We start from the raw sequence: 24,974 nt of genomic DNA, 5'->3' as shown, positions 1-24,974 counted from the left end.
GACCGAAAATACGTGATTGTACAATTTGTTTACTTTAACACTAATATGTATTTTTAACAGCACTTCAGCCAAGCTTAAAAGTGTGATTAAAACACACGTCTGTAGCACTGAAATTTGCGTTTACACCAGAAAATGATGCATCTCGTCTTCCCCAGGTGCTGGTGCGGCCTTAGCAGAACAGCTCATGGCGCCAACATCGTCACCGCTAACCCTGGAGAGGCGTGGGTACCAGCCCGGCACACGCAAGCCGGCCCTACGGACGCTTACGGGACAGTCGAGTTTCAGGGCGGACCACATCCAACTAAAGCCCAGGTAACAATTGCTCATAGATGACCGGATTTTTCCACCTATAGCTGTTAGTTACCGCCATTTTATCAATTTAAGGATGACAAACCTACAAACCCTAACGATAAGTGGTTGCAATCTTCACTCGACATGGCGGGTTTTTTTTATTGCCCTTCTAGGCAGACGTGCATACGGCTCACCTCATAGTGCGTGGTTACCGTCGCCCATGGACTTCAGCAATGCCAGCGACAAAGTCAAGCCGCTGCCTATCACATATCGGTATCGCTCAAGTTTTTTTTAGTACCGTTTAAAAAAGAATATGTCTTGCGCTTCAAGAAATAGCGCTGTGTGCAGATATTTCTAAAGCTGGATGATTGTGTTATTTGGGAAAGCACTAATAAACCGTGATCAGGATGCGGGTGGTGCGATGAAAGAAATGATACCGAGATCACCTTAAGCAATAAATAACACTGTTAGATTAGTAACACAGAGCCACCTATAATTTCTCAATCCCATATAACTTCAGAATGAATATAAGGCTGAAATGCAACAGTACCAAGCTGACTAACCAGTATTAAGCAGTTATTGCATTGCTAGTTTCACTATTTAATGATGTATATTTAGATCAAAGATATGAAACTACCTAATTTTTTACAGTACGTGCGGCTATCTCACGACACCAGGCCTGAGTTAATAGTCCAGCTTTTGACCAGAGAGTGGGCTCTGGACAGGCCAAAACTCCTCATCACTATACAAGGAGGCAAAGCAAACTTCGATCTACAGCCCAAACTCAAGAAAGTGCTCAGAAAAGGTCTGCTCAAAGCCGCTAAAACAACCGGGGCGTGGATATTCACCGGCGGCACTAATACGGGTACGTAGAAACTGTCAGTTATAGCGTGTGTCAGTTATGTCACCTGTCACTTGTTCAGATAAGTTTTTTATGCTATTACATAGCTTTTATCGCTGGCTTTGAGCGCGGCGACCGAATCAAAACATTCCGTAACGAAAATAAAACCTAACACCCCTACTCCGCCTACCATGTAGCTCGCGTTCAACACATTCACACGTTGCGCTTGTGTAGTGTTTGTGGATAAGCGCGCGGCGTGATGTCGCACTGCATGCGCATCATGAAAAGTCTGCCCATCTCTCTCTCGCTCGGTCTAGCTTATGAGTGTGAAGGGGACAGTTAATGTTTTGCTTTTGTTAATGTTTATAAATATAGCGTGGTCTAATTTTATAATTGTTTTATTATTAAATTATTATTGTCTAATGATAATTGCATAAGTTGATAAAAAATGCTATGCAATAGCTTTACCGCGGCAGTCCGCGAGTGCCACACGTGTTTTTTGTACTGTTAATTTCGGTGCCAAAGGATTTTAATGATATGGTAACTATATACGGACGCTATCTTTTCGAGCAACTGCTAATATGACTATGACTTCTCTTTTGTTCCTACCTAATTATCTCATAGCCTTGAGAGGTTTTGTGGTTTAACTTAAATGTTAGGCAAGATCTCGGGGCTTAGCCATTTGCCATAGGAGCGCTTCGCTGAATCTATGACCAGATCGGAATGGCGACCCACTGAGAAGATCCAGTGGGAAACTCTGTAAATTTGTCCTTTCATTATCTCTATTTAACTCCTATTTTGAGTTATTTTAGCAAGGTGAATTATGTTCACAAGGTTCTGCACTATCACGGCTATTTCTAATAAAACTTTCGATTTCAAACTGTGGTAAAGTTAAATAAAATTGCCCGCTAAATTTTCTTTCATTAACGTCTAAATGATTTCATTATAGATGAAAGTCCAAATGAATATTAATAAAACAATTTAGTTCAAAGTAAAATAGAGTTAGTTAGTTATCCGGAACAAACATTATTTCCTTTAGTAATATTTCTTGTAACGAATTAATTTATTGAAATTAATTAGCTTTGTATAATATTATTTATCTGAATACATTGTTTTTATTGTCTTCGTGACTGAATTGTGCTTTAGACGCCCGTGACTGTTCTTAGGTATAAATGGCCGCGTCGATGGCAGCGACATACATACATACATATATCAATACAACGTTCTTTTGTTACAATACTTATAAAAGCTAAGCTTTATTACACATGAATTACAAATAAAACGGGCGTATTTTGTGATTTTTACGGCTCATGTATGAAAGTGGGTGGGTATCCAACACCACATGAGCTTATTAATGAACAAAAATTTTTTTTCGATCAATTTTAATTTATTTGCAAATACATGTTAACCCCTTAGGTAATCCGAATCCAATGCCTGTATAATTGAAAAAACATCAGTCGCACATTATGACAAAGATATAGATGCACAATCTTAATTTTACTAGCATGGAATGTTCTAGATAGAATTCAGAATCAAGGACACGTGGCTTTGTGAAAGGAAAGCCACCTAACGATGTAAACGTGTAGGCGTTCTCGTTCTGAAATACGAGCGCATTGGATTTTAATGTGAAAGCATGACGTAGTCGCTTGCAAAAAGAATTTTAAATCGTTCGTCCACGATTAACTGATGTAAAATGAATAGTACAATCTTAGAATGTCATTTGTTTGTTGTTCTATGTATTTATGAATTGACATCGCGAAAGTCGCCATCTATTTTGAAACAATAGTCTCAATTTTATAACTGCTTCGGTGTAGATATTAGAATTTAGAAGTCGCCGTGGCCTAAAGGATAAGACGTCCGGTGCATTCGTGTTGAGCAATGCGCCGGTGTTCGAATCCTAGGTGGGTACCAATTTTTCTAATGAAATACGCACTCAACAAATGTTCACGATTAACTTCCACGGTGAAGGAATAAGATCGTGTAATAAAAATCAAACCCGCAAAATTATAATTTACGTAATTACTGGTGGTAGGACCTCTTGTGTATCCGCACGGGTAGGTACCACCGCCTTACCTATTTATTTACTTAACACTAGGTGGGCTGTGTGCTCGCCAACCGAAATATGCAATGAAAAAAAAGGGGAAAAGCCATAGGCGCAGCCGTGGTATTATAATATCCCGTGCAGGCTCATAATAAGCGCTCCCACCAGACTAATTACGCAAATAGCATATATTGTGGTTCTTCCTGAAGGACGTTGAAACATGGAAGTCATTTGTTAAGGTTAACTACGTATTTTATTAGATTAAAATGAGTACCTGCTTGCGGGATTCGAACACCGGTACGGTCGCATCGCTCGATACGAATACACCGGGCGTCTTATCCTTTAGGCCATCATGATTTCAAAAGTTTCGGTACTGGATTTAGTTCCGCTGCCCATGGCACAGTCCGGGTATAACCATACTTACATGCGAGTAGTTTTTGACCTAAAGGATGAGACGCTTGGAAAACCTAATTTACCATCGTTTATTGATGGGCAATATACATTTCGTCTTTTTTTTATTTTTAATATTTGTTAACAGGTGTGACCCGTCAAGTTGGAGACGCGTTGCAGTTAGAGAGATCCCAGCGGGCAGGTCGAGTGGTCAGCATCGGAATAGCGCCGTGGGGTATCGTCGAGGGGGCCAACGAGCTCATCGGGAAAGGGCGAGATGTGCCTTACCACGCTATCGCTTCTCCCAGGTAAGTTTTGCAACTACGCTACCTGTATGTACGTATGTTTTTTCTATATGGAGCAGAGACCCTTAAAGCGGCTGATCGCAAACGCGTTGATTCATTTGAGATGTGGTGCTGGAGAACCCGATACCTTGGACAGCAAAGAGAACCAATCTGTCTACCTTAGACCAACTGTAGATCAGGACAAGACTGTCCACAGTCTGCCTTCGCCGCGCATTCGGGTACTTCGGTCATACAGCTCAGAAAACACCGGATAGCTTAGAGAGACTATAAGTGACAGGTAAGATTGAGGAAAAGAGACCGCGCGGGCGCAGTCCGACAAGGTGGTTCGACCAAACCCACACCACACTTAGAGATCCCATTCCATGAAGCCCTTCATGTGGCCAATGATTTGAGGCGCTGGAGGGACATTACAAGGAGTAAAATCCTATCGAAATATGATGGTCACGACCCTCAGCAGTGAGGAAACGACGCGAGGAGGACGACCTGTAGGTATCCGTTGTCTTGACGGATTAATTTTTGGGAAGTGAAAACTTCTTGACACCATCATGATATGAAAATCGTTGAAACGAAAATGACATTCGAAGATCGTCACTAAAAAGAGACAAACATATTATTTTGTTGGTACGAGTAACGCCATCTGTCGCCAAATAGCAGAAACGGATATCAGAACGACTAGCACTATCGGAAACGTTCTGGAAAACTGTGCACATGTCTTGTATAAGTTAACGCCACCAAGTCAGGGGGATCGGCCATCTTAAGCGACTCTCCCTATCACGGACAGCCGCCCATTGCCTTCCAAGACGCTACTTAAATTGTTCAAGTACCCTCACGCTCTACTAATACAAAAACAGCGTATTTTGGAAATTTCCAGTCGACCGGTTTTTTTCTCGTAGATTCCTTTGTTAGTCCCTAATATAAATAAACGTCAGGATTTCCGGCTTTGGAATGAGCTCCCCTCCACGTTGTTTTCCGAGCGCTATGACATGTCCTTCTTCAAACGAGGCTTGTGGAGAGTACTTTATGGTAGGCAGCGGCTTGGCTCTGCCCCTGGCATTGCTGACGTCCATGAGCGACGGTGACCACTTACCATCAGGTGGGCCGTATGCTCGTCTGCCTTAAAAGGCAATAAAAAAAAAAATTCAACTGATACAGCATGTAATATACAAATCGCGAACAGCTTTAAACCCACGGTCTACGAAGCAACTATTTCCGTTCGGTTTGAGCACTCCTTCGTAGAATAAAACAAGTCATTGCGGGCTTGTCTTTTCAAAAATTCAATAATACAAATTTTAGGAATAATTTTAATTAACTAAGTAATTTTTTTTTTTTGTTAATTAAACGGTGTACTGGGTCTCGTTGGATGCAGGTGGCAATGAACCGGTCGCACTGGAAATCTATTGGAGAGGCCTATGTTCAGCAGTGGACGGCGATAGGCTGAAATGAATGAAAAAAAAACGGTGTATGTCACTTTAATTACACTCATCAAGGCTTCGTGACAAAGTTGATTGGTGTTGCGGTACTATTCTATGTACGTTAGTTGAATACCTTGATAAAATCATTAACGAAAGTCGCATCTGTAAAATGATGAGAAAATGAGAGAGAAAATACACTTAATTGCACACCAAAACACAACATTTCAAAAATATTCAACAAGCCGATATAGTAATACAATAGGCGCTCTTATCGCTATAAACGACCTCTTCCAGACAACCGTTTTATGTACAGAAATTACAGAATACCAGCTTCTTCCATTTGACTCCATTCAGAGAAGGGCCGTTCGGATTGTCGATAATCCCATTCTCTCGGATCGTTTGGAGCCTCTGGGTTTGCGGAGGGACTTCGGTTCCCTCTGTATTTTATACCGTATGTTCCATGGGGAGTGCTCTGAGGAATTGTTCGAGATGATACCAGCATCTCGTTTTTACCATCGCACCGCCCGCCACCGGAGTAGAGTTCATCCATACTACCTGGAGCCACTGCGGTCATCCACAGTGCGTTTCCAGAGATCTTTTTTGCCACGTACCATCCGGCTATGGAATGAGCTCCCCTCCACGGTGTTTCCCGAGCGCTATGACATGTCCTTCTTCAAACGAGGCTTGTGGAGAGTATTAAGCCGTAGGCAGCAGCTTGGCTCTGCCCCTGGCATTGCTGAAGTCCATGGGCGACGGTAACCACTCACCATCAGGTGGGCCGTATGCCCGTCTGCCTACAAAGGTAATAAAAAAATAAAAATAAAAAAATTCTGAAAAAGATAAAGATACAGCTGGCATGTTGCGGTGTACTATTAACAAAACATTATTAAAGAAAATACATATGTACCTACCTACATGAGTTTCCATAAAAACCTGGTGTTTTTGAGAGATGAACATTTTTCATATTCAGTCCACGCCTAACTCAAACCCACGAAGACAAGTAAAGGTCACTGCGCGTCTCGATATCCAAACATTCCAAATGTGACCTTTCTTGAACTTGGACTGTACATACTAATAGGAAAATTTCAATCTGTAAGATGAAAGGCGAAAGGGTACAATTCTTTTTTTAATAGCTTTGATGGCTGGACGAGCTTACGGCCCAATCGGTGTTAAGTGGTGTCCGGAGCCCGTAGACATCTACAACGTAAATGCCGCCATCCACCCGGAGACATGAGTTGTAACGTCTCAGTTTTAACGGTACAACGTTGCCCACCCTTTAAACCGAAACATATTACTGCTTCACGGCTGAAATAGGCCTCTTGTGAGTCCGTACGGGTAGGTACGGGTTTCGGTTTGAAGGGCGGGGCAGCCGTTGTAACTATACTGAGACCTTAGAACTTATATCTCAAGGTGGGTGGCGCATTTACGTCGTAGATGTCTACGGGCTCCGGTAACCACTTAACACCAGGTGGGCTGTAAGCTCGTCCACACATCTAAGCAATAAAAAAAATTAAAAAAAAAAAACTGTCGTTTGAAGGAAATTAACGTTTCAACAGATTTTCATATTCTTTTTACTTTATTTATCAGTAGTAGACCAAACGTTTGGTTTTATCAATAAAAATGATTTGACAATCGATTTCAGAATGTAAAAAACAAAAGAGAAAATGAAAAATATTAAAAGGAAACAAAAACTTGAAAACAGCGATGTTAGTCGAACTTCGATCATTGGGCGAACACAGTATTAATAAATTATTTACCCTTGAGAAAAGACGCCGGCTGAAAATGATTTTTGGCTGGGATAGTTTCGCACAGCTTCGCAACTTCGCCATTATAGTTCCAACTAAACTCAAATACAATAAGCACAAGGAGCAAATCAAACAGAAAAATGGAGCGGGCTTGCAACGAACGCCCAGTCAAGTCGACCGAGACATTCTTTTATAGACTTATGGATTGCGATTGCTAATGACCCCGAGATCTTTCTGTCTTCACCAGAACGGGGCGTGACAGAGTCTCTGCATCTGACCGGGTTGCATAACGATCACGATAACGATTTTCGTGTCATTTTCATGATATGCGTCTGTTTAACATTTGACAAAACTATTTTATGCCCCTACCTATTCGCTGGTAGCGTAAGACACTATTCCGGATACGCCCGGCCGAAGAGGTAAGCTCACGGGCTCAACCTGAGAGAATTTACTAACACTAGCCCTAGCCAGAGCAGTGCTTCGCTGAATCTACCACCGGATCGGAATCACGACTCACTGAGAAGATCCGACGAGAAACTCAGTGGGCTGTGTCTATGGGTTAGTTTACTCGTCAATTACGACGAAGAATTCAAAGAGCGAACTAACCTGGACGGTGCTTGAGAGCCATAAAAGCACCACAAAACGTATAATATCATATGTAAATATAATAAAATTTTTGGGGCATTTGACTGAAGGAACAAAAAATCATCCTGGGCATGTCCATGAATACATTTCGCGCCTTATTATCCGTTTCTGTGTTCTGAAAGGATGGCTTTAGCTCCAATACAGATTCGATCTAAAGCTACATACAATATGGGTAACGTAAATATTCTAGTGCCTATGAACTTACCTCGAATGGCCACTTAAAACCCGGTAATTAATGACCTTATCTGGCGCTCGTCACAAGTTGACACGTGTCCGCTCTCTTCTGCTTCAGAAATAGAATTTACGTTTGTAAATAATAAAACGGGATTAAATCATGTCAAAAAACTTTTATTCCAATCTCATTCGCCTGAAGTGCGCATCCACCAAGCGGTTCACTGGACTAAATACATTTTTCGTTTGAATGCTTTTGAACGCAAAAACAAAATATATTTCCAGATTTAAAAAAATAACGATGGATTTATGTCGGGGAGCCTACAATGACTAAAATGCCATGATGTTCGATTCAAAAAATCAGTTTCTTTACTAAAGTTCAAAATGAGCACAATATTCAAATATCTACGAATGACGCCTTAGTTGTCCGTGAACAAGAAATCAATAAATTATAACTCACTATGTTTCTCGCCGAATCTTCTCAGTAGGTCGCGATTCCGATCCGGTGGTAGATTCTGCGAAGCACTGCTTTTGCTGGGACTAGTGTTAGCAAGCTCTTTCAGGTTGAGCCCGTGAGCTCAGCTACCTGTCCGAACGTACTTGGCTCCTTTGCAACCAGCGAATGGGTGGGAAAAATATTGCAAAATTGGTGCACAGCTGCTACCTTTCGTCTCTTAGATATATCTCAAACACACTCATTGATAAACTGTGCATTTAGGGAAATAGACAAAAACCTTGTTCCTTTTAAAATACAATAGAACCACATCCTTCGAGCCGTCAGTCTAACCTCAGAAAAACCTCCCCTATTTTATTACTCTACAACATACATGCAACTTTTCTATTTATCTTCCATCTTAATTTTAGAGACTGATTTACAAACAAACAGACTACAGTATAATTACTTAAGACCACAGTAGACTTTTCTTTCCAAAAACACATCGGTCCGTCCATTCATGAATCATTCGTAACGCGCGTACGCTATTATCCCTAGAATTTGTCAACCATTGCGGGATCTTGATTTACGGTCGCTTCATCTCGTGAAAGTTGGGGAGGTTTTTATTCTTATAGAGAACTACTTGGGCATACGTGCGCAATAAATACCGCTTTGAATATTCACGCCAATTCACGAAGCTTATATGCATGGTGTCAAGTGTCCTTAGATTTTTAATAAGGGCTTTATGGTACAAAAGCAGAATACTTATCGGTTTGAGAAGTTCATACTTCGTAGATCCGTTCTTAAGCACCCTATTCTTTTTGCTTAGGACGGCTTTAACTAAAGCTTTGAAGAGTAGGTTTTAGGACTCTGCGGAGGTACGCAGCTTGGTTGTGTCCCTGACGTTGCTGACAACTATGGGAATTCGCCCTTCAGTTAAAACATACCTTAGCTAAACCTGAATTTAAACAATACCAAACTAAAGTACATCTATGCTTTTTTATTGCCCTTGTAGGCAGACGAGCATACGGTCCGCCTGATAGTGAGTGGTTACCGTCGCCCATGGACTTCAATGCAATAAAAAAAGTAATGAAATATCACAATAAACAAACTCTAATTTTTTTTTGTGAAGTAAGGATTATTGGTGGCCCGAAGGCTTTTGCAGTTTCTCCAAGACAAGTGGGCGAGCAAAGGTTCAGCTAGGAGGAACGGGATTTGCTAACAGCTGCCCGAACGCCTCTAGAGGGGACCTAACAATTCAAGAGCAGCTGCTTCGCGAATAAATCGGGATAAATAAATGTTCCACCAAAGTACAACTTAAATCTGTATTAGCACTTTTATTAGCACATTTAAAACACTCCACAAACACTTTAAAATTCTCAATTCACTTCTTTCGCTTCGCTTCAGGTGATCCGTTCGATGTTTTGCTTCGAGTATATTCCACAAAAGTCGAGTATTGTGTGTTTCCGCTATCTGGCAATAGATGACGTTGTACTTCTCGAGCATTCTAGCTGCTACTAGATCCTTCGATATTCGTTCGACCATTCGGCAATAGATGGCGTTACTGTTACGCCGAACAATATCACTAAATTATATTAACAGGACTAAGTATTTTACATTAGATTAAATTATTGTATGACATTTGTCTAATTGGCGTCAGATTTGAAAGGGTCCGGGGTCATAATTGCCGTTGTTGACGTCAAACTATTAGTCTGGGCTTGGAATAGAACATCGTTGATCAACTTCTCAGCCAGGACCCTCATGTTGTTCGGTAGATACCTGAGTTTGGCGGCCACATTAATACCTGCTGAGACAAACAAAGCCGTATCAGTAAAGTTTTAGTGTTTATTGTCTCTTGAGTCCCACTGCACATCATGATGCGGCATGACTTCAATATAATTTAAATTTGCTGAGATGCTTGCTTTATTACTGATTGTAGAGCTTATTGTGTACTAATATGGAGTTACTAATTTCTACGGCCATTTAGTTATTCGTTTAGATTTTAAGGGTGGGATAAAGAGATTTTTTATAATAAATAAAATAAATATAAATAACTGTGAACCAATCAAGCATGGTCATCCGTATCCTAAGTTAGGATTCCCTGTGTTATAGGTACCAAAGACTGGCATACATACCTTTGAATATATACATATATAAATAGATATTAAACATCTACACAAAAACAAATCTGTTCATCACACGAATATTTGCCTGATCTGGGAATCGAACCCACGACCCTTGGCGCAACATTCAGGGTCGCTAACTACTACGCCACTCAGTCAGATTAAATACTAAATATTATAATACAATTGAGATTAAAGCACCAAATCAGAATATATGGCGAACTAGCGACCCGCTTCGCTTCGGAAACTGTAATTTATTATTGAATTCTCCACTATTTAATTGATGTTATTATACATATTATTCCGGACGGCCACCGCTCAGGTTTCGGCCACCACGTGTGATTTTTAGACTTCTTACTCGTTGAAACGTGGTGGCTCGAGTATTGCCGCAGTGGCTGTCGCGGAACGGGTGCTGGGATTGGTTCGAGGAAAATAACGAAGGCTTCAGTATGGCGTTCACACGGTCCTCGTGGCTTGACCGGCGCAGGGCGTAGGAGCGAGTCTTTTCTTGTCGTCGATTGGCTCTCTCCTCTTCTTCTGGAGAGGTCTTGACTCGTCGGCTCGCTGTCTCGAACTGAATTCGCAGCGAGGTAGGCCCCCTATTTATGGTCGCCCACGCGCACTCGGCCAGCGCTATTATGAGTCCGAGCACGGTGGGCGTCTATTGTTCTCTCGGCCGCCTCGCTCGCCTATTGTTTGCCTAGTCGCTCTATTAGTTGCCCGTATTGTGACTCGCTCCTGCGTTCCCACGCCAAATTAAAGACCACGAGGACCAATCTTTATTTACAAAATATCATTTACAAATTTACTTATATCTACGTTTGTATGCTAACTATTTTTTAACATACTGTCTATCACGGACATTCTCTATTATAACTATTTATTCTCTATTTTATGTTAACTTATTTTTAACATAACTATTTATTACGGACATTTCTATTATATATTTACTATGTTTTCTATCTATTTTAAAAACTATCTATGTCCGTCGCGAATAATATCTATTCTACTATATTCATTCATGTCCGTCGCGAACATCCTCCCGCCGTGCAGCGTCGTTCACGTCGCTGCATCCTCCCTGGTGAGCGGCGGACATCGTGGGCAGCACGATGATCTTCTTTGCCGGGCGTCGCAATATACCGCCGGCGGTGCGTACGTCGACCACTCGAGTGATGCCGTCGGCCCCCGGGTAAACCTCCTGGATGATCCCACGTGGCCAGGTGTTCCGTGGGAGCGTTCCGTCTGCTATTATCACGACGTCGCCTATCTTCAGGGCGGGCCCGCGGCTGTGGGGCTCCCGCCGGTTCTGCAGGTCGGGCAGGTACTCCCGGAGCCAGCGACTCCAGAACACATCTGCCAGACGTTGTGCTGCGCGCCAGTGTGCGCGCCCTATGAGGTCGGCGTCGTCAAATTTGCCCGGCACGGGGACTCGCGCCGGGCCTCCCAGCAGGAAGTGGTTCGGTGTCAGAGGGTCGGGATCGTCGGCGCTCACCGATACATGGGTGAGAGGTCGGCTGTTCACTGTGAACTCTGCCTCTGCTAACAGAGTATGAAATATTTCGGGCGTCGGGTGCCTCGTCTGTTCCGTGGCCGAGAGCGCGGCCTTTACTGCCCGTACCATTCTCTCCCAGGCGCCGCCCATGAAAGGCGCGCCCGGTGGGATGAAGCGCCATTGTATAAGCCTTAAGCTCGCTTCATGCTCAGTCGCCTTGTCCATAGCTTGGCGCAGCTCCTTGTCGGCACCTCGTAAGTTGGTGCCGTTGTCGCTCCATACTTCCGTCGGAGCTCCCCGGCGCGCGATCATGCGCCGGAGTGCCATCACTGCTGAGTCCGTGCTGAGGCTCGCTGCCGGTTCTAAATGTATCGCACGCGTAGTGAGACATGTGAAGATGGCCACGTAGTGCTTCTGGGTGCTTCTGCCGGTGGTAACTTGGTAGGGCCCGAAGTAATCGAGGCCCACGTATGTAAATGGTCGCCGATGGTGTGCCAGTCTGCTCGGTGGGTGGTCGCCTGTGGCTGGACGCGGTGGAGTGTCCTTGCGGATACGACACGGAAGACAATTGTGGATCACGCTCCGTGTCACTGGGCGTAGGCGTAAGACCCAGTACGACTGTCGGCACTCGGCGATCGTAGCTTCGGTTCCGGCGTGGTGCATCTTTCTATGGATGAAGTCTATCATCAGTCTCGTTTCGCGTCGGGATCCGTCTAGCACGAGAGGCGAGGTGATGACGTCAGCTCCCTCTATGTTGCCGATGCGTCCGTTTATTTTCAGTATCCCGTCCGCGTAAGTTACGGACAAGTTTCGCAGTCGGCTCGCTGGGGATATCTGTTTCCCTCGCTGGAGCGTCAAAATCTCTTCCTCGAAGGCTGCCCGCTGGCTCTGTTGCCAAATGAGCGTCTCGGCGCGTCGAAGCGTGTCGGCGTCTAAAGTCTTCCATTGAATGACTGCTTGCTCTGGCGTCCGCGGTGTGTTCAGCGGGGTCTTCGAAGTCGTCTTCTTTCTATTTCTCTCCCACGTCGGGTCCGAGCGCGGGTTCCGTCTGGTCCTCTTGTAATAAGTGCGCTCGCGACTTCTGCGGCATAGGTCGACGAATTGCAGTATTCGCCCCGTTGCACGCAGGTACTTCTCCCACTTGGAGAAGCGTCTTGGGTCCGGGATCGCTTCGCCGAGGCTCTCTCTGCTCACGGCGAGCATTGCGCACTTCTCTTCGCCCGTCTCTTCTGCTCTTCTTGCAGTCCGTTGTACGGGCCAATCATCCGGATGCCGTCTTAGGTATTCCGGGCCTATGAACCAGCGGTGGTTTCTTTCAAAGCCGACGGGTAGCTCTCTAGTGGCGTCGTCGGCGACATTTTCCTTCGTGGGGACCCAGCGCCATTCCTCCACAGTGCTGTTCTCTTCTATCGCTGCAATGCGGTGAGCGACGAACGGTCGATACGACCTCGACCCCGTTCGCAGCCAGGTCAATACGGTGGCGCTGTCTGTCCAGAACACTCTTGTCTGGCTTTCTATTGTGTTCTTCCGTGACGGCCGCGGCCATGCGGCTGCTCATCACGGCGGCTTGTAGCTCGAGATGCAGTATCGATGTTAGCTTCATGGGTGCGACTCGGGCTTTGGCGAGGGAGGTCCTCATCTCCCCGTCGGGCGTCTCCACGCGCCAGTACAACGCGGCGTCGTGGGCGTACTTGCTCGTGTCCACGTACGTGTGGAGCTTGAGGTCGGCGGCGTCCGGGTACTGCAGTCGGTTCTTCACGCAGATGGTGGTTGCAGGCGAGCTTGTCGCGCCAAAGACGATGGACCTCATCCGGTATTCTATAGGTTCTCGTGAAGGGTTCTCCCTCCACAAGTACCGGAGCGCGTCGCGGTCCTCGCTTCGGACGCCTATCTGGATGAACATCTCCGCGATGTCCGTGGAGACGGCAACGGCGTGCTGCCTGAAGCGCATCATCGCTCCGGGCAGCGACTGCAGCAGGTCCGGGTCGGTGAGCAGGAAGTCGTTTGGGCTTCTTCCCTCTATTTTTCGCATCGGCGTCGTGCACGATGCGAAGCTTCTCCTGCTTCATTGGGTGTGTCACGTCGAAGTGTGGCAAGTACCGGGTTCGCTTCTTCGTACCCGTCGACGGAGTTACTTCGGCGTATCCTTTTGCTACCAGTGCGTTTGTTCGTTGCTTGTAGCGCTCTTTCAAATTTGGATCCTTCTCCAGTTTCTTCTCTACGGACGTCAGGCGATTCATTGCGGCTTCAAGATTGTTGGGCATCTTCAGGCCCTCCTCACGCCACAGCAGTGCGGTCTCGTAGCGGCCGCCGGGTCGCTGTTGAGTGGTCTCTCGCAGGATCTTCAGCGCGCGCTCGTCTGGGTCATTCTTCGGCGTCTTGGCGGCGACGGTGGGTCCCTCGATCGCGAAGTACTGTTTGAGGGCTTCGTCCATGTTCGTGTCGACCGTCGTCGCGTGTCCCACGAAGTTGACGCGCTGTCTCTTGCCTCCCGGGTGTGCTCCGTGCACGACCCACCCGAGTGGAGTACGAGACGCCACTGGTTGATCGCGTCGTCCCGTCCGCATCTCCTCCGTCACCAGCAGGTGCCAGTTGTCTTGGCCGATCAGGATCTTCGGCGAGGCGTAGCTCGTTTTGAAGTGATGGCGGAGGTCGGTGAGGTGATGGCACGACGCGAGGACTTCGATGTTCAGTCGCTGTGGTGTTAATTTTAAGCCGTTGACTGTCCGTAGGTTCAGTTCTTGCGGTTCCCCCGTGCGTCCGCATAGCTTCAGCGGGACGCGTCGTGAGCGTGTTGCGTCTATCTTATTGTCTCCGATGGCAGTGATGAAGAGGGGTTCGATCGGTCCTTTGGCGCCCACTCGTCTCGCGAAGTCTTCGTCAATCAGCGAGATCGTTGACCCGTCGTCCAGCAGGGCCCATGTATCTGCTTCTCCCGCCGGTCCGATAACGGTAATTGGCGCCATCTTTAGGTAGGCTGTCGCACTTCTTGCGGCCCACGTCGAGGTGACCGCCTCTTCTTTTTCTTTCGGCTTCTGCCATGCTGGCTTCTTATGCAACAGCTCGTGGTGCGTGCGTTCGCAGCTGTCGACGCCGCACTTCTTCTTTTTGCATACGTGTCCCCGGGACCGGAACCGTAGGCACCGGAAACACAAATTCTCGCGCTTCGCCGTATCCCAGCGCTCGCTGACGGCTGCTCTCTTGAATTCGGGACAATCTTGTGGGATGTGCCCCGGCTTCTGACATGCTGCGCATTTCCTCTCTTCCTTCGCTTGCGTGGTGTGCGTCCTCTGAGGCGTGTTCACCATCTTCCGCCGACCGCTGGTGTTCTCCACTCTCGTCTCTGGCTCCGGCTGTGCGTATGGGCTGCACAGGTCCGCCTCGCGTTGCAGGAAGCGCGACAGCTTGACGAGGTCCGGTTCTCCCGCCGGTTGAGTCGCTGAGAATTCGAACCAGCGGTGGCGTAGAGTGGACGGCAGCTTCTCTGATGTGATGTTGGTGAGCTCCGGGTTGTACATATAATGTACGCGGTCGAGGGCCCTCAGAGCGGCGACGACGTTGTTCACCTTGTTCGCGAAAACGCAGATGTCCCTCGGTGTGTCCGTGCAGCGTGGCAGCGCGCGCAGTCGTTCCAGCTCCGTTGCGGCGATTGCTTCTGGACGTCCGAAGCGCGATTCTAGAGTCCGCATGATCTCGGCGGGCTCGGTGTAATGCAGCAACAAGTTTTCGACCGCTTCTCTTGCTCTTCCTCTCAACGTACGCCGAAGTCTCGCAGTGTTCTCTGCGGCGCTGAAGCTGTCCGCTGATTCGGCGTAGGAGACCTTGAAGGAGAGCCATTCTTGGTGCGATCCACTGTACACTGGAAGCTCCCCGTAGTACCGATGCGATGGTCCGGGCCTGGCTTGGCGGGCGGCCGTCGCGATGGCAGCTGCTAGTTCGGCGATGTCGCTCTTCGGTGCGACAGGTACGGCAATCGGTGCCGCGGCAGGGGCCGGTAGCTTCAGCTGTTCTATTGGTGCGGGAAGTTCCAGTTGCTTTTGCTCGATGGTGGCTGGTGATCCGTGTGTTGGCTGCATTACTCTTTCTTCGACTCCCTGTAGCGCGATCGATCGTTGCTGACTGAGCCATGTATCGATGCGCTGCGATTGCTCGTTCTCGTCCTCCGTGAGTGTTGTGCGCGCATCTTCCTCCTCTTCAACGAGCGCTTCGGCTTCTAATGTTGAGATGCGGGCGGCGGCGAGCTCTGCTTGGAGTCGGGCTTGTTCTTCCTTGGCGCGAAGATGCTCTTCCTTGAGGCGCGCCATAAGCAACAGCCGTTGTGACTGTTGACTCGACTTTCTTGAAGATCCTCGTACTGGTGGCGCCATCCCGTCGCGGAGTGTGGAGCCTTCTTCTGTCGTCGAGATTTTGGCAGCGGCGTCCGTGATGTGGGACCCGTGTACTATTTGATTGGCCGCGAGCGCTGACTCCTTCTTGTTCTGGCTCGCGGATACGACGCTCTCCGTTGCTGCGTCGCCTGAAGTTGTTGCCGGTGTCGCGGTGCTGGGAGGTCTGACCACTCGACGACAGACCCCGCTGTTCGGTCCCGTTGGCGACGCCGGCGAGTATTGCGTAGGCAATATTTGGCGGGAGGGGGGCATCGCTTGTGAGCCCCGCGGCACTCCCGGACACTTTTCCACTTGGGAGGAGGGTGCCGCCATCGGTGGCGGTCCCTGCGTCACTCCCGAACGCGGCGCGGTTGACTGGGAGGAGGTTGCCGCCATCGGTGGCGGTCCCTGCGTCACTCCCGAACGCGGCGCGGCCGACACAGCTCGTTGCTGTGCGTCTTGCGATGTTGAGCCCGAGACAGCTTCGTTGCCGGGCCGGTCAAGGCGTGACGACCTCATCTTCTCGGACCGTGTGAGCACCATTTCTTCAATCTTCAATCTTCAATTTTCTTCGATCTTCCTCAAATGAATCCGGCTCGAAGGACCAATATTCCGGACGGCCACCGCTCAGGTTTCGGCCACCACGTGTGATTTTTAGACTTCTTACTCGTTGAAACGTGGTGGCTCGAGTATTGCCGCAGTGGCTGTCGCGGAACGGGTGCTGGGATTGGTTCGAGGAAAATAACGAAGGCTTCAAGTATGGCGTTCACACGGTCCTCGTGGCTTGACCGGCGCAGGGCGTAGGAGCGAGTCTTTTCTTGTGCGACGGCTCTCTCCTCTTCTTCTGGAGAGGTCTTGACTCGTCGGCTCGCTGTCTCGAACTGAATTCGCAGCGAGGTAGGCCCCCTATTTATGGTCGCCCACGCGCACTCGGCCAGCGCTATTATGAGTCCGAGCACGGTGGGCGTCTATTGTTCTCTCGGCCGCCTCGCTCGCCTATTGTTTGCCTAGTCGCTCTATTAGTTGCCCGTATTGTGACTCGCTCCTGCGTTCCCACGCCAAATTAAAGACCACGAGGACCAATCTTTATTTACAAAATATCATTTACAAATTTACTTATATCTACGTTTGTATGCTAACTATTTTTTAACATACTGTCTATCACGGACATTCTCTATTATAACTATTTATTCTCTATTTTATGTTAACTTATTTTTAACATAACTATTTATTACGGACATTTCTATTATATATTTACTATGTTTTCTATCTATTTTAAAAACTATCTATGTCCGTCGCGAATAATATCTATTCTACTATATTCATTCATGTCCGTCGCGAACACATATAAACCTTCCTCTTCAATCACTCTATCTATTAAAAAAAACCGCAACAAAATCCGTTGCGTAGTTTTAAAGATTTAAGCATACATAGGGATATAAGGGCAGAGAAAGCGACTTTGTTTTATACTAATTAGTGATAGTGGATAACACTCACCAATTGCATCGTATTCATCTTCCACTTCAGTAAACTGTCTCTTAACTTTTGAAGTTGTAGATTCAGGTTCAAACGTCAAATATCTTTTGGATATCGTTGACACATCATCAGCTTCCACCATGTTCCCTGTTTCGTTAAAGTCGTTAGAGTAGTCCACAGATTGGCTGTCGAACACTTGACAGTCATCGTCTTCTTCTTCCTCTGTTTCCTGAAGCAAGGGAACTTGTTTTGTAGATTTTTTTTTTATTGCCGAGATTTCTGGACTATAGCGGTGGACTATGGTGTTAAGTGGTTACTGGAGCCCATAAACATTTACAACGTAAATGCGCCACCCACCTTGACATATAAGTTCTAAAGTCTCAGTATAGTTACAACGGCTGCCTCACCCTTCGAGCCGAAACGCATTACCGCTTCACGGCAGAAATAGGCGGGGTGGTGGTACCTACTACTACTACTACAGTTAAACATTAAACTTTTTATTAGGTGTTGTGAATAAAGAAAGCTCACACCGTGTTGAATCTCTTTCGATTGTCGAATTGTCTGGCAAAAGACGAATTAACATAATATCACTCCTAATAAAAGCTCTGTCATACTTGTAAACAGCAAATCTTATAAAAAATTGATTCAATATCAAAAATAAGCGCTGTATTCTTTTTTACATTATGTAATAGGCTAAACCTCTGTTTCTATACCAAAATTATCGGAACATGAACGAAAATTATTAATTAGGCTTATGTACTGGTTATAATAATTTACCACTTAACGATAACTCAAAGATGATGATGATGATGATAATATAATTATATGCATTTTCCCGTTTTGCTTAAAGATTTCACACGTCAGTTTATTAAAATACAAATTATGGAACGTTGGCTTAGAGAATATCTAGTACTACCAGTCCTTGTGTTCTAATTCGGATCCAATTTATCCTTTAAGAAACTACATAGGATAACGTTGCTGTTTTTTCCTTCTTATTTGTTGGTAGCCTAAGGTGCTATTCCCTCTATGCCCGGACGGGTAGGTGAGCTCACGGGCTCAACCTGAGAGAATTTGCTAATACTAGCCCTAGGAAGAGTAGTGCTTCGCAGAATCTACCTCCGGATTGGAATGGCGACACACTGAGTAAATCCGGCGAGAAATTCAGTGGATTGTGTCTATGGAGAACTTTTTTTTTTTTATAAATATAAATATTTAGTAACAATCAGGCCACGTTAACTGGTCCCGTGCTAAGTTCGTGAAGAACTTGTGTTACAAGTACCAAATAATGGAAATAAATATAATATTTTTATTATACACATACATATATTTAATATACACCCATAACCCTGGAAAGACATATATATTTATCATACAAATATCTTCCCTTGGCGGGATTCGAACCCGCGACCCCCTTGTGTAGTGACCATGTCACTTACCACTACACCAGACGGCCGTTTAATTGCTAAAAACATTGCTCTATTGTTGTACGTAAAATATGGATATGTTCTGTTCTATAATAGATACAGCTACGTATACACAAATACACACCCTGTGTGCTTAATGCGAGTTCTTAACGTTCTCGATACCGTAAAAGTTAACTCAAATTTGTATGGAATTGGAACGTTTGCCTAAGTTGCCGCTACGGGCGCTGTTCCAACTGCATACAAATTTGAGTTAACTTTTACGCTATCGAGAACGTTAAAAAACTCGCACTAAGCACACAGTGGTAGTTCTCCAATTAAAGCACAAGAGCGCATTATGCGGCATAATGCTCAACGTCGAATGTTCCAACTACAGCAACGCTTCGCACAATCGAGCACTCTCAAAAGTACTGCTCTCGTGTGATACTCGCAATCGATACAGACTCAGTGACAGAAAATTGACAAGTGTTTTTCCTTTAAGTTAGCATTGATCGAAATTTTGTTTATATTATCGTTAGTAATATTATTTAATGTTGAAAAAAATTGTAAGACTTCCGTTTCGTCGTAGTTTCTTAGAAATAATATCAATGTTAATTAAAACTGTGCTAACTTAGCGCACTCTGCTGATGCATTAGATGTCGTCGTGGCCTAAAGGATAAGACGTCTGGTGCATTCGTATCGAGCGATGCACCGGTGTTCGAATCCCGCAGGCGGGTACCAATTTTTGTAATGAAATACGAACTTAACAAATGTTCACGATTGACTTCCACGGTGAAGGAATAACATCGTGTAATAAAAATCAAACCCGCAAAATTATAATTTGCGTAATTACTGGTGGTAGGACCTCTTGTGAGTCCGCACGGGTAGGTACCACCGCCCCGCCTATTTCTGCCGTGAAGCAGTAATGCGTTTCGGTTTGAAGGGTGGGGCAGCCGTTGTGACAATACTGAGACCTTAGAACTATATCTCAAGGTGTGTGGCGCATTTACGTTGTAGATGTCTATGGGCTCCAGTAACCACTTAACACCAGGTGGGCTGTGAGCTCGTCCACACATCTAAGCAATAAAAAAAAAAAAAAATTGAAAACTAATTCACGTTCCAATTAAGCTTCAGCATAATTCGGCATTGTGCGTCACTGAGTCGCATTATGCTCTGTAATTGGAAAAGTACCAGTATATTAAAAGTAAACAATTATTAGCGTTTCATAAGCCTTTAGGACACTTGTTAAATCAATTAGCGTATTGTTTCGTTCAATGCCGCGATGTTTCGGATCCAATTAACTGATTGCCTTCTGTCGCTCTCTGTTCGAGGATTCTCAAAGCTCAGTTCATTTGATGTCCGAACGTAATTGAATCCGAAATTCTTAATGAAGGTAATGGGTCTTTGAAAATTCCATACGTATTTACATTTGAAACATTTTGGATTTGACAAAGAACACTTGTTATTTTCATTTTAGATGCTTTCTTTCGTTAATAATTCGCTTGATCGGTGTCTCGGTTAATGACCCTGGTTTTTTTCTCTCGGAATCACAGTACTGGGGGTAAAATATTGACAAGTCGCTGAGAAATCCTTTTGTAATTTAATTGGCTGAATATGTCAAAGTTATTGAACCGTTCACGTTCTTAGGCAGCGGTCTGGCTCTGCCCCTGGCATTGCTGAGGTCCATGGGCGACGGTAACCACTCACCATCAGGTGGGCCGTATGCTTGTCTGCCTATAAGGGCAATAAAAAAATATCACGATCACTTTAGGATGTGAAGATTTTTTCGGGTAAATCTTAAAATGTAGTGTGGCTGAGAGCAAGAATTCAGCTAGAAATAATCTCTCCTGTTGTAGCGATGCCGCGATGGTCAAAATGAACAGCGGAATCATTACAAAACAAAGTTCCATGCTAATTTTCGATTAATTGCCTTTTTTTTCTTTTTTTTTTTAATCATTTACCTGTAATAATCTAAATCTATGTGAAAGGCATATGATTGATATTTTATTTGGCAATGATGTTATTGGAACGAAGTTCCTTATGGGACGATGCGGAGGTGTAGCCTAACCGAGAAAAAACGTCCGTAACGTAAGATTTTTATTAGTAGTGTATAATAACCGGCAAACTTCTTGAGCATTTGTTGACGTAGTGGGGGTAAGTTTGCGCATGGTACACTCACGTGCAAAAACATTACTTACTCTGCGTCATAATGCTATTAAATTATTAAAATCAATATATGTATTTATTTATATATTTATTAGAACATCAACAAAACATATAGGTTAATAATTGTAATAATTTAATCTTGGGGTAAAATAGATATTCCTTCTATTAAGTCAAAACTAGAGCTGTTGCCAGGTCTTGGTTCAGTTGAAGCGAAGCTGGTATTTGTAATTTTTTTTTCGTTATCATAATCTTGACCATCATCATCATCACTGTTTTCATCACCCGAGTCGCTATCATCGTGATGAGTCGACATAGGGCTCATCGGCGTAGTTTACAACTCGGTCGATTCGGTCTTCTTTTTTGTCTATAATTAATTATTTTTTGAAGATATTCGATTCGTAGTAAGCGAATGTTACTTTTTTCATTTACCAGCTTCCGATTATTTTCTGTTCTTTTTTTCCATCTGAAGCCTAGCTCTTTCATAATTCGTCGTAAGCTTCATTCCGAGCCATTAAAATTTATATCTTCTTTAAATTTTTCAAAGCCTTTCTACGGTACGGAGTTTCGCTGCTTGTTATGTAGTTATTATGATTACATCTTTTTATTACAGATTGAACGAAACTATCCATTCCGGTAACTTTCTTCTTCCCTGATCTTTTCTTACCCGGAGTCCGAAACACGGCGAGCAAGCCAGAGCCTTTAGCTTCGTTAATAATGCACCTAACAGTACTCACTGATGTTTTTGTTGCTTCCGAAGTCTGTTTTAATTTTTCCATATCATTCTTCCCCTGTTTTATGATGAAGCAATATACGTCGTACACAAATTTTCTACCCTTTCTTTTAAGTACTACACCAGTTTGTCACGGCATAGTGTATGTTTTATAAAAAATCAACAAACACTCAACAAATAGCAATGGCAACAAAGTCCACAAGCAATTATAACAAATAACTTAACGATTGATAACGATAGACTTTCAACTGTACGCAAGCGTACTTTTGGGAGCAAGCGGAATGAAGGCGCGGTGCGGGACGCAAGGTTCGACTGATCTACCAATAACGCGCTCGATACGATTTCCCCTGCCGTCGCGCCTCACCCTCACCACCAAAGTGATCTAAAATTCGGTTCTGCGCAGTCAAGGTCATTTGCTCAAGAAGTTTGCCGATTACTATACGACTTAACTTTGTAATTGTACGTTACAAAAAATAACATATTTTCTTATCATTCATTGACCACGATCTCCGAGCGTTCGTTTGCACAATACACTAACTCTTATGCAAACAACCATGAATTAGTATTTTATTACATTATATATTATTATTTTTAATATAAAAGTCGCTATTATGTAATAATGAGACAGTTTATAGATAAAGTCCTGTCTATATGTCGATAATTGTCTACAGATCAAAACTGGCGGTGCTGAACAACAGACACGCATACTTCTTGCTGGTAGACAACGGGTCTGTCGGCAGGTACGGAGCCGAGATCGTGCTACGGAGGAAACTGGAGAAATACATTGCCGCCCAAAAACTACATCCCTGTGAGTATTTTTTACATTTTGTACTGCAGATGGGGAACAACCATCGCGTATTACTCTTAGAAGTCATCTTTTACTGGTGGTAGGACCTCTTGTGAGTCCGCGCGGGTAGGTACCACTACCCCGCCTATTTCTGCCGTGAAGCAGCAATGCGTTTCGGTTTGAAGGGTAGGGCAGCCGTTATAACTATATCTTAGAACTTATATCTCAAGGTTGGTGGCGCATTTACGTTGTAGATGTCTATGGGCTCCAGTACCCACTTAACACCAGGTGGGCTGTGAGCTCGTCCACTCATCTACGCAATAAAAAAAAATACAAATATCCTTTCACAACTCGACATTTAGATAATAAAAAAAAATTTTATTGCCCTTGTAGGCAGACGAGCATACGGCGCCCCTGATGGTGAGTGGTTACCGTCGCCCATGCACTTCAGCAATGTCAGGGGCAGAGCCAAGCCGCTGCCTACAAAACAAATAACGCAAACAAACCTGTTCATCAGACGAATATTTTCCTGATCTGGGAATCGACCCACGACCCTAGGCGCAACAGTTAGGGACGCTAACTACACCAGGGGCACCACCGAGTCAGTCAAGAAGACCGTTCAGTAATAAAAACGTTGGAAATAATAAAACAGAAAAGAAAGAAAAAACGCAAGATTAAACCGTATAGTAGTTTCAATTCTATCAACGACTCGTAAAACCCGAAGAACATATGTCATTCGGTACTTTAGTCTCCGGAGTGGGTACTTAAAAGTTTTTTCGAAGTTTATTACCCACTATCTTATTGAGTTAACGAAAGACTCCCACGATAAAGAACCCTGCAACTTGTACTCAAATTTATTTAATACTAACTAACTAGTAATCATTATTACTGGTGGTAGGACCTCTTGTGAGCCAACGCGGGTAGGTACCACCACCCTGCCTATTTCTGCCGTGAAGCAGTAATGCGTTTCGGTTTGAAGGGTGATGCGCTCGGTTTAGGTTATAGATGTCTATGGGCTCCAGTAACCACTTAACACCAGGTGGGCTGTGAGCTCGTCCACCCATCTAAGCAATAAAAAATAAAATGTATGAAATTAAAGTTTAAATATACACGTACCTGTCATAAGTTTATGGTCTTATTTACTGGTGGTAGGACGTCTTGTGAGTCCATACGAGTAGGTATCACCAGTACTACCTTGCCTATTTCTGCCGTGAAGGAATAATAAATTTCGGTTCGAAGATTGGGTTAGAGGTACTGTTAAAAGTGAGACCTTAGAACTCTTGCCTTAAGGTGGGGGGTGGCATTTACGTTGTAAATGTCTATGGGCTCTGGTAATCACTTAACACCAGACTTTTTGGCGGGAACGCGAGGAGTGAAGTTGTGTGATTTGTTTTATTTTGTCTATTTAGTGTTTCTTCGGGTTTATATATGTAATAATTGTGGTTTATTAACTGTTTAATATCTGTGAAAGTGCACAAATGTGGGAAAATGAAACAAAGCCGCTGGACGTAACTTCTCGGGATCCTCCAAAAAGTCTACTGAAAAAATCTTAGTAAATGACCACCATTTTACTGAGATTATATTTCATCCCATATCATTTCAATTCATTTCATTTCATCCCAGTTGGTTAGTGTCTCAAATTAATCATCTTCATTTCATTTCACTCCATATCATTTTTCATAAAAATATGAATAATACAAATTAAAATAAGACATGACTTAAAGGTCTCAGTTACCAGGTCATAAAATAAAAAGAAAGAAAAAACGCAGTTTTAATTCAACTAGTTCATGAACAAACAGTCTTTTTTACATATATTTTAGAGAACTGTGAATTACACGCTCACTATCCCACCGATCTCTGATGCAAATTACACATGCGTTCTAATATGAATGGCCGCACGTGCTTGCTCTGATTTCTATGGGCTCGGGCTTTACACAGGCGTTCCCTGGGCACGTGTCATACTAGCGCATTAAAACTTAATGATCCTACAACTGAGATAGATGTAGCTGTAACTTGTTTGCAGAGCGACTAATTAACGTAACAAGACATGACTATATGACGAGAACGTAATATAAGTAATTATAATAGCAATATAACTATAGTTGTTAGTATTGAAATTAAACAACGTGGTGTGGAAGCATATAAGTCTGCACGTAATT

At 44.5% G+C, this 24,974-nt stretch overlaps 2 protein-coding genes across 10 annotated transcripts in view; one reads left to right on the top strand and one right to left on the bottom strand.

The window, feature by feature from the left end:
- LOC101738592 (transient receptor potential cation channel trpm) overlaps positions 1–24,974 on the top strand; it is a 285,363-nt gene that overhangs the window by 174,538 nt on the left and 85,851 nt on the right. For all 9 annotated transcript variants that reach the window (XM_062673892.1, XM_062673890.1, XM_021352814.3 and 6 more), the window contains 4 exons: positions 156–312; positions 943–1,156; positions 3,712–3,871; positions 22,700–22,836. In XM_062673892.1, coding sequence (XP_062529876.1) covers positions 156–312; positions 943–1,156; positions 3,712–3,871; positions 22,700–22,836 — 668 coding nt within the window. The remainder of the gene's footprint in view (positions 1–155; positions 313–942; positions 1,157–3,711; positions 3,872–22,699; positions 22,837–24,974) is intronic.
- LOC105842594 (uncharacterized) overlaps positions 1–24,974 on the bottom strand; it is an 88,145-nt gene that overhangs the window by 56,377 nt on the left and 6,794 nt on the right. The window lies entirely within an intron of this gene.

The sequence above is a fragment of the Bombyx mori genome, chromosome 19 (assembly GCF_030269925.1).
Source record: "Bombyx mori chromosome 19, ASM3026992v2".
In the NCBI taxonomy this organism is placed as follows: Eukaryota; Metazoa; Arthropoda; class Insecta; order Lepidoptera; family Bombycidae; genus Bombyx; species Bombyx mori.
Note: the sequence above shows the minus strand (reverse complement) of the source record. Positions and strands in the feature narration are given on the sequence as shown.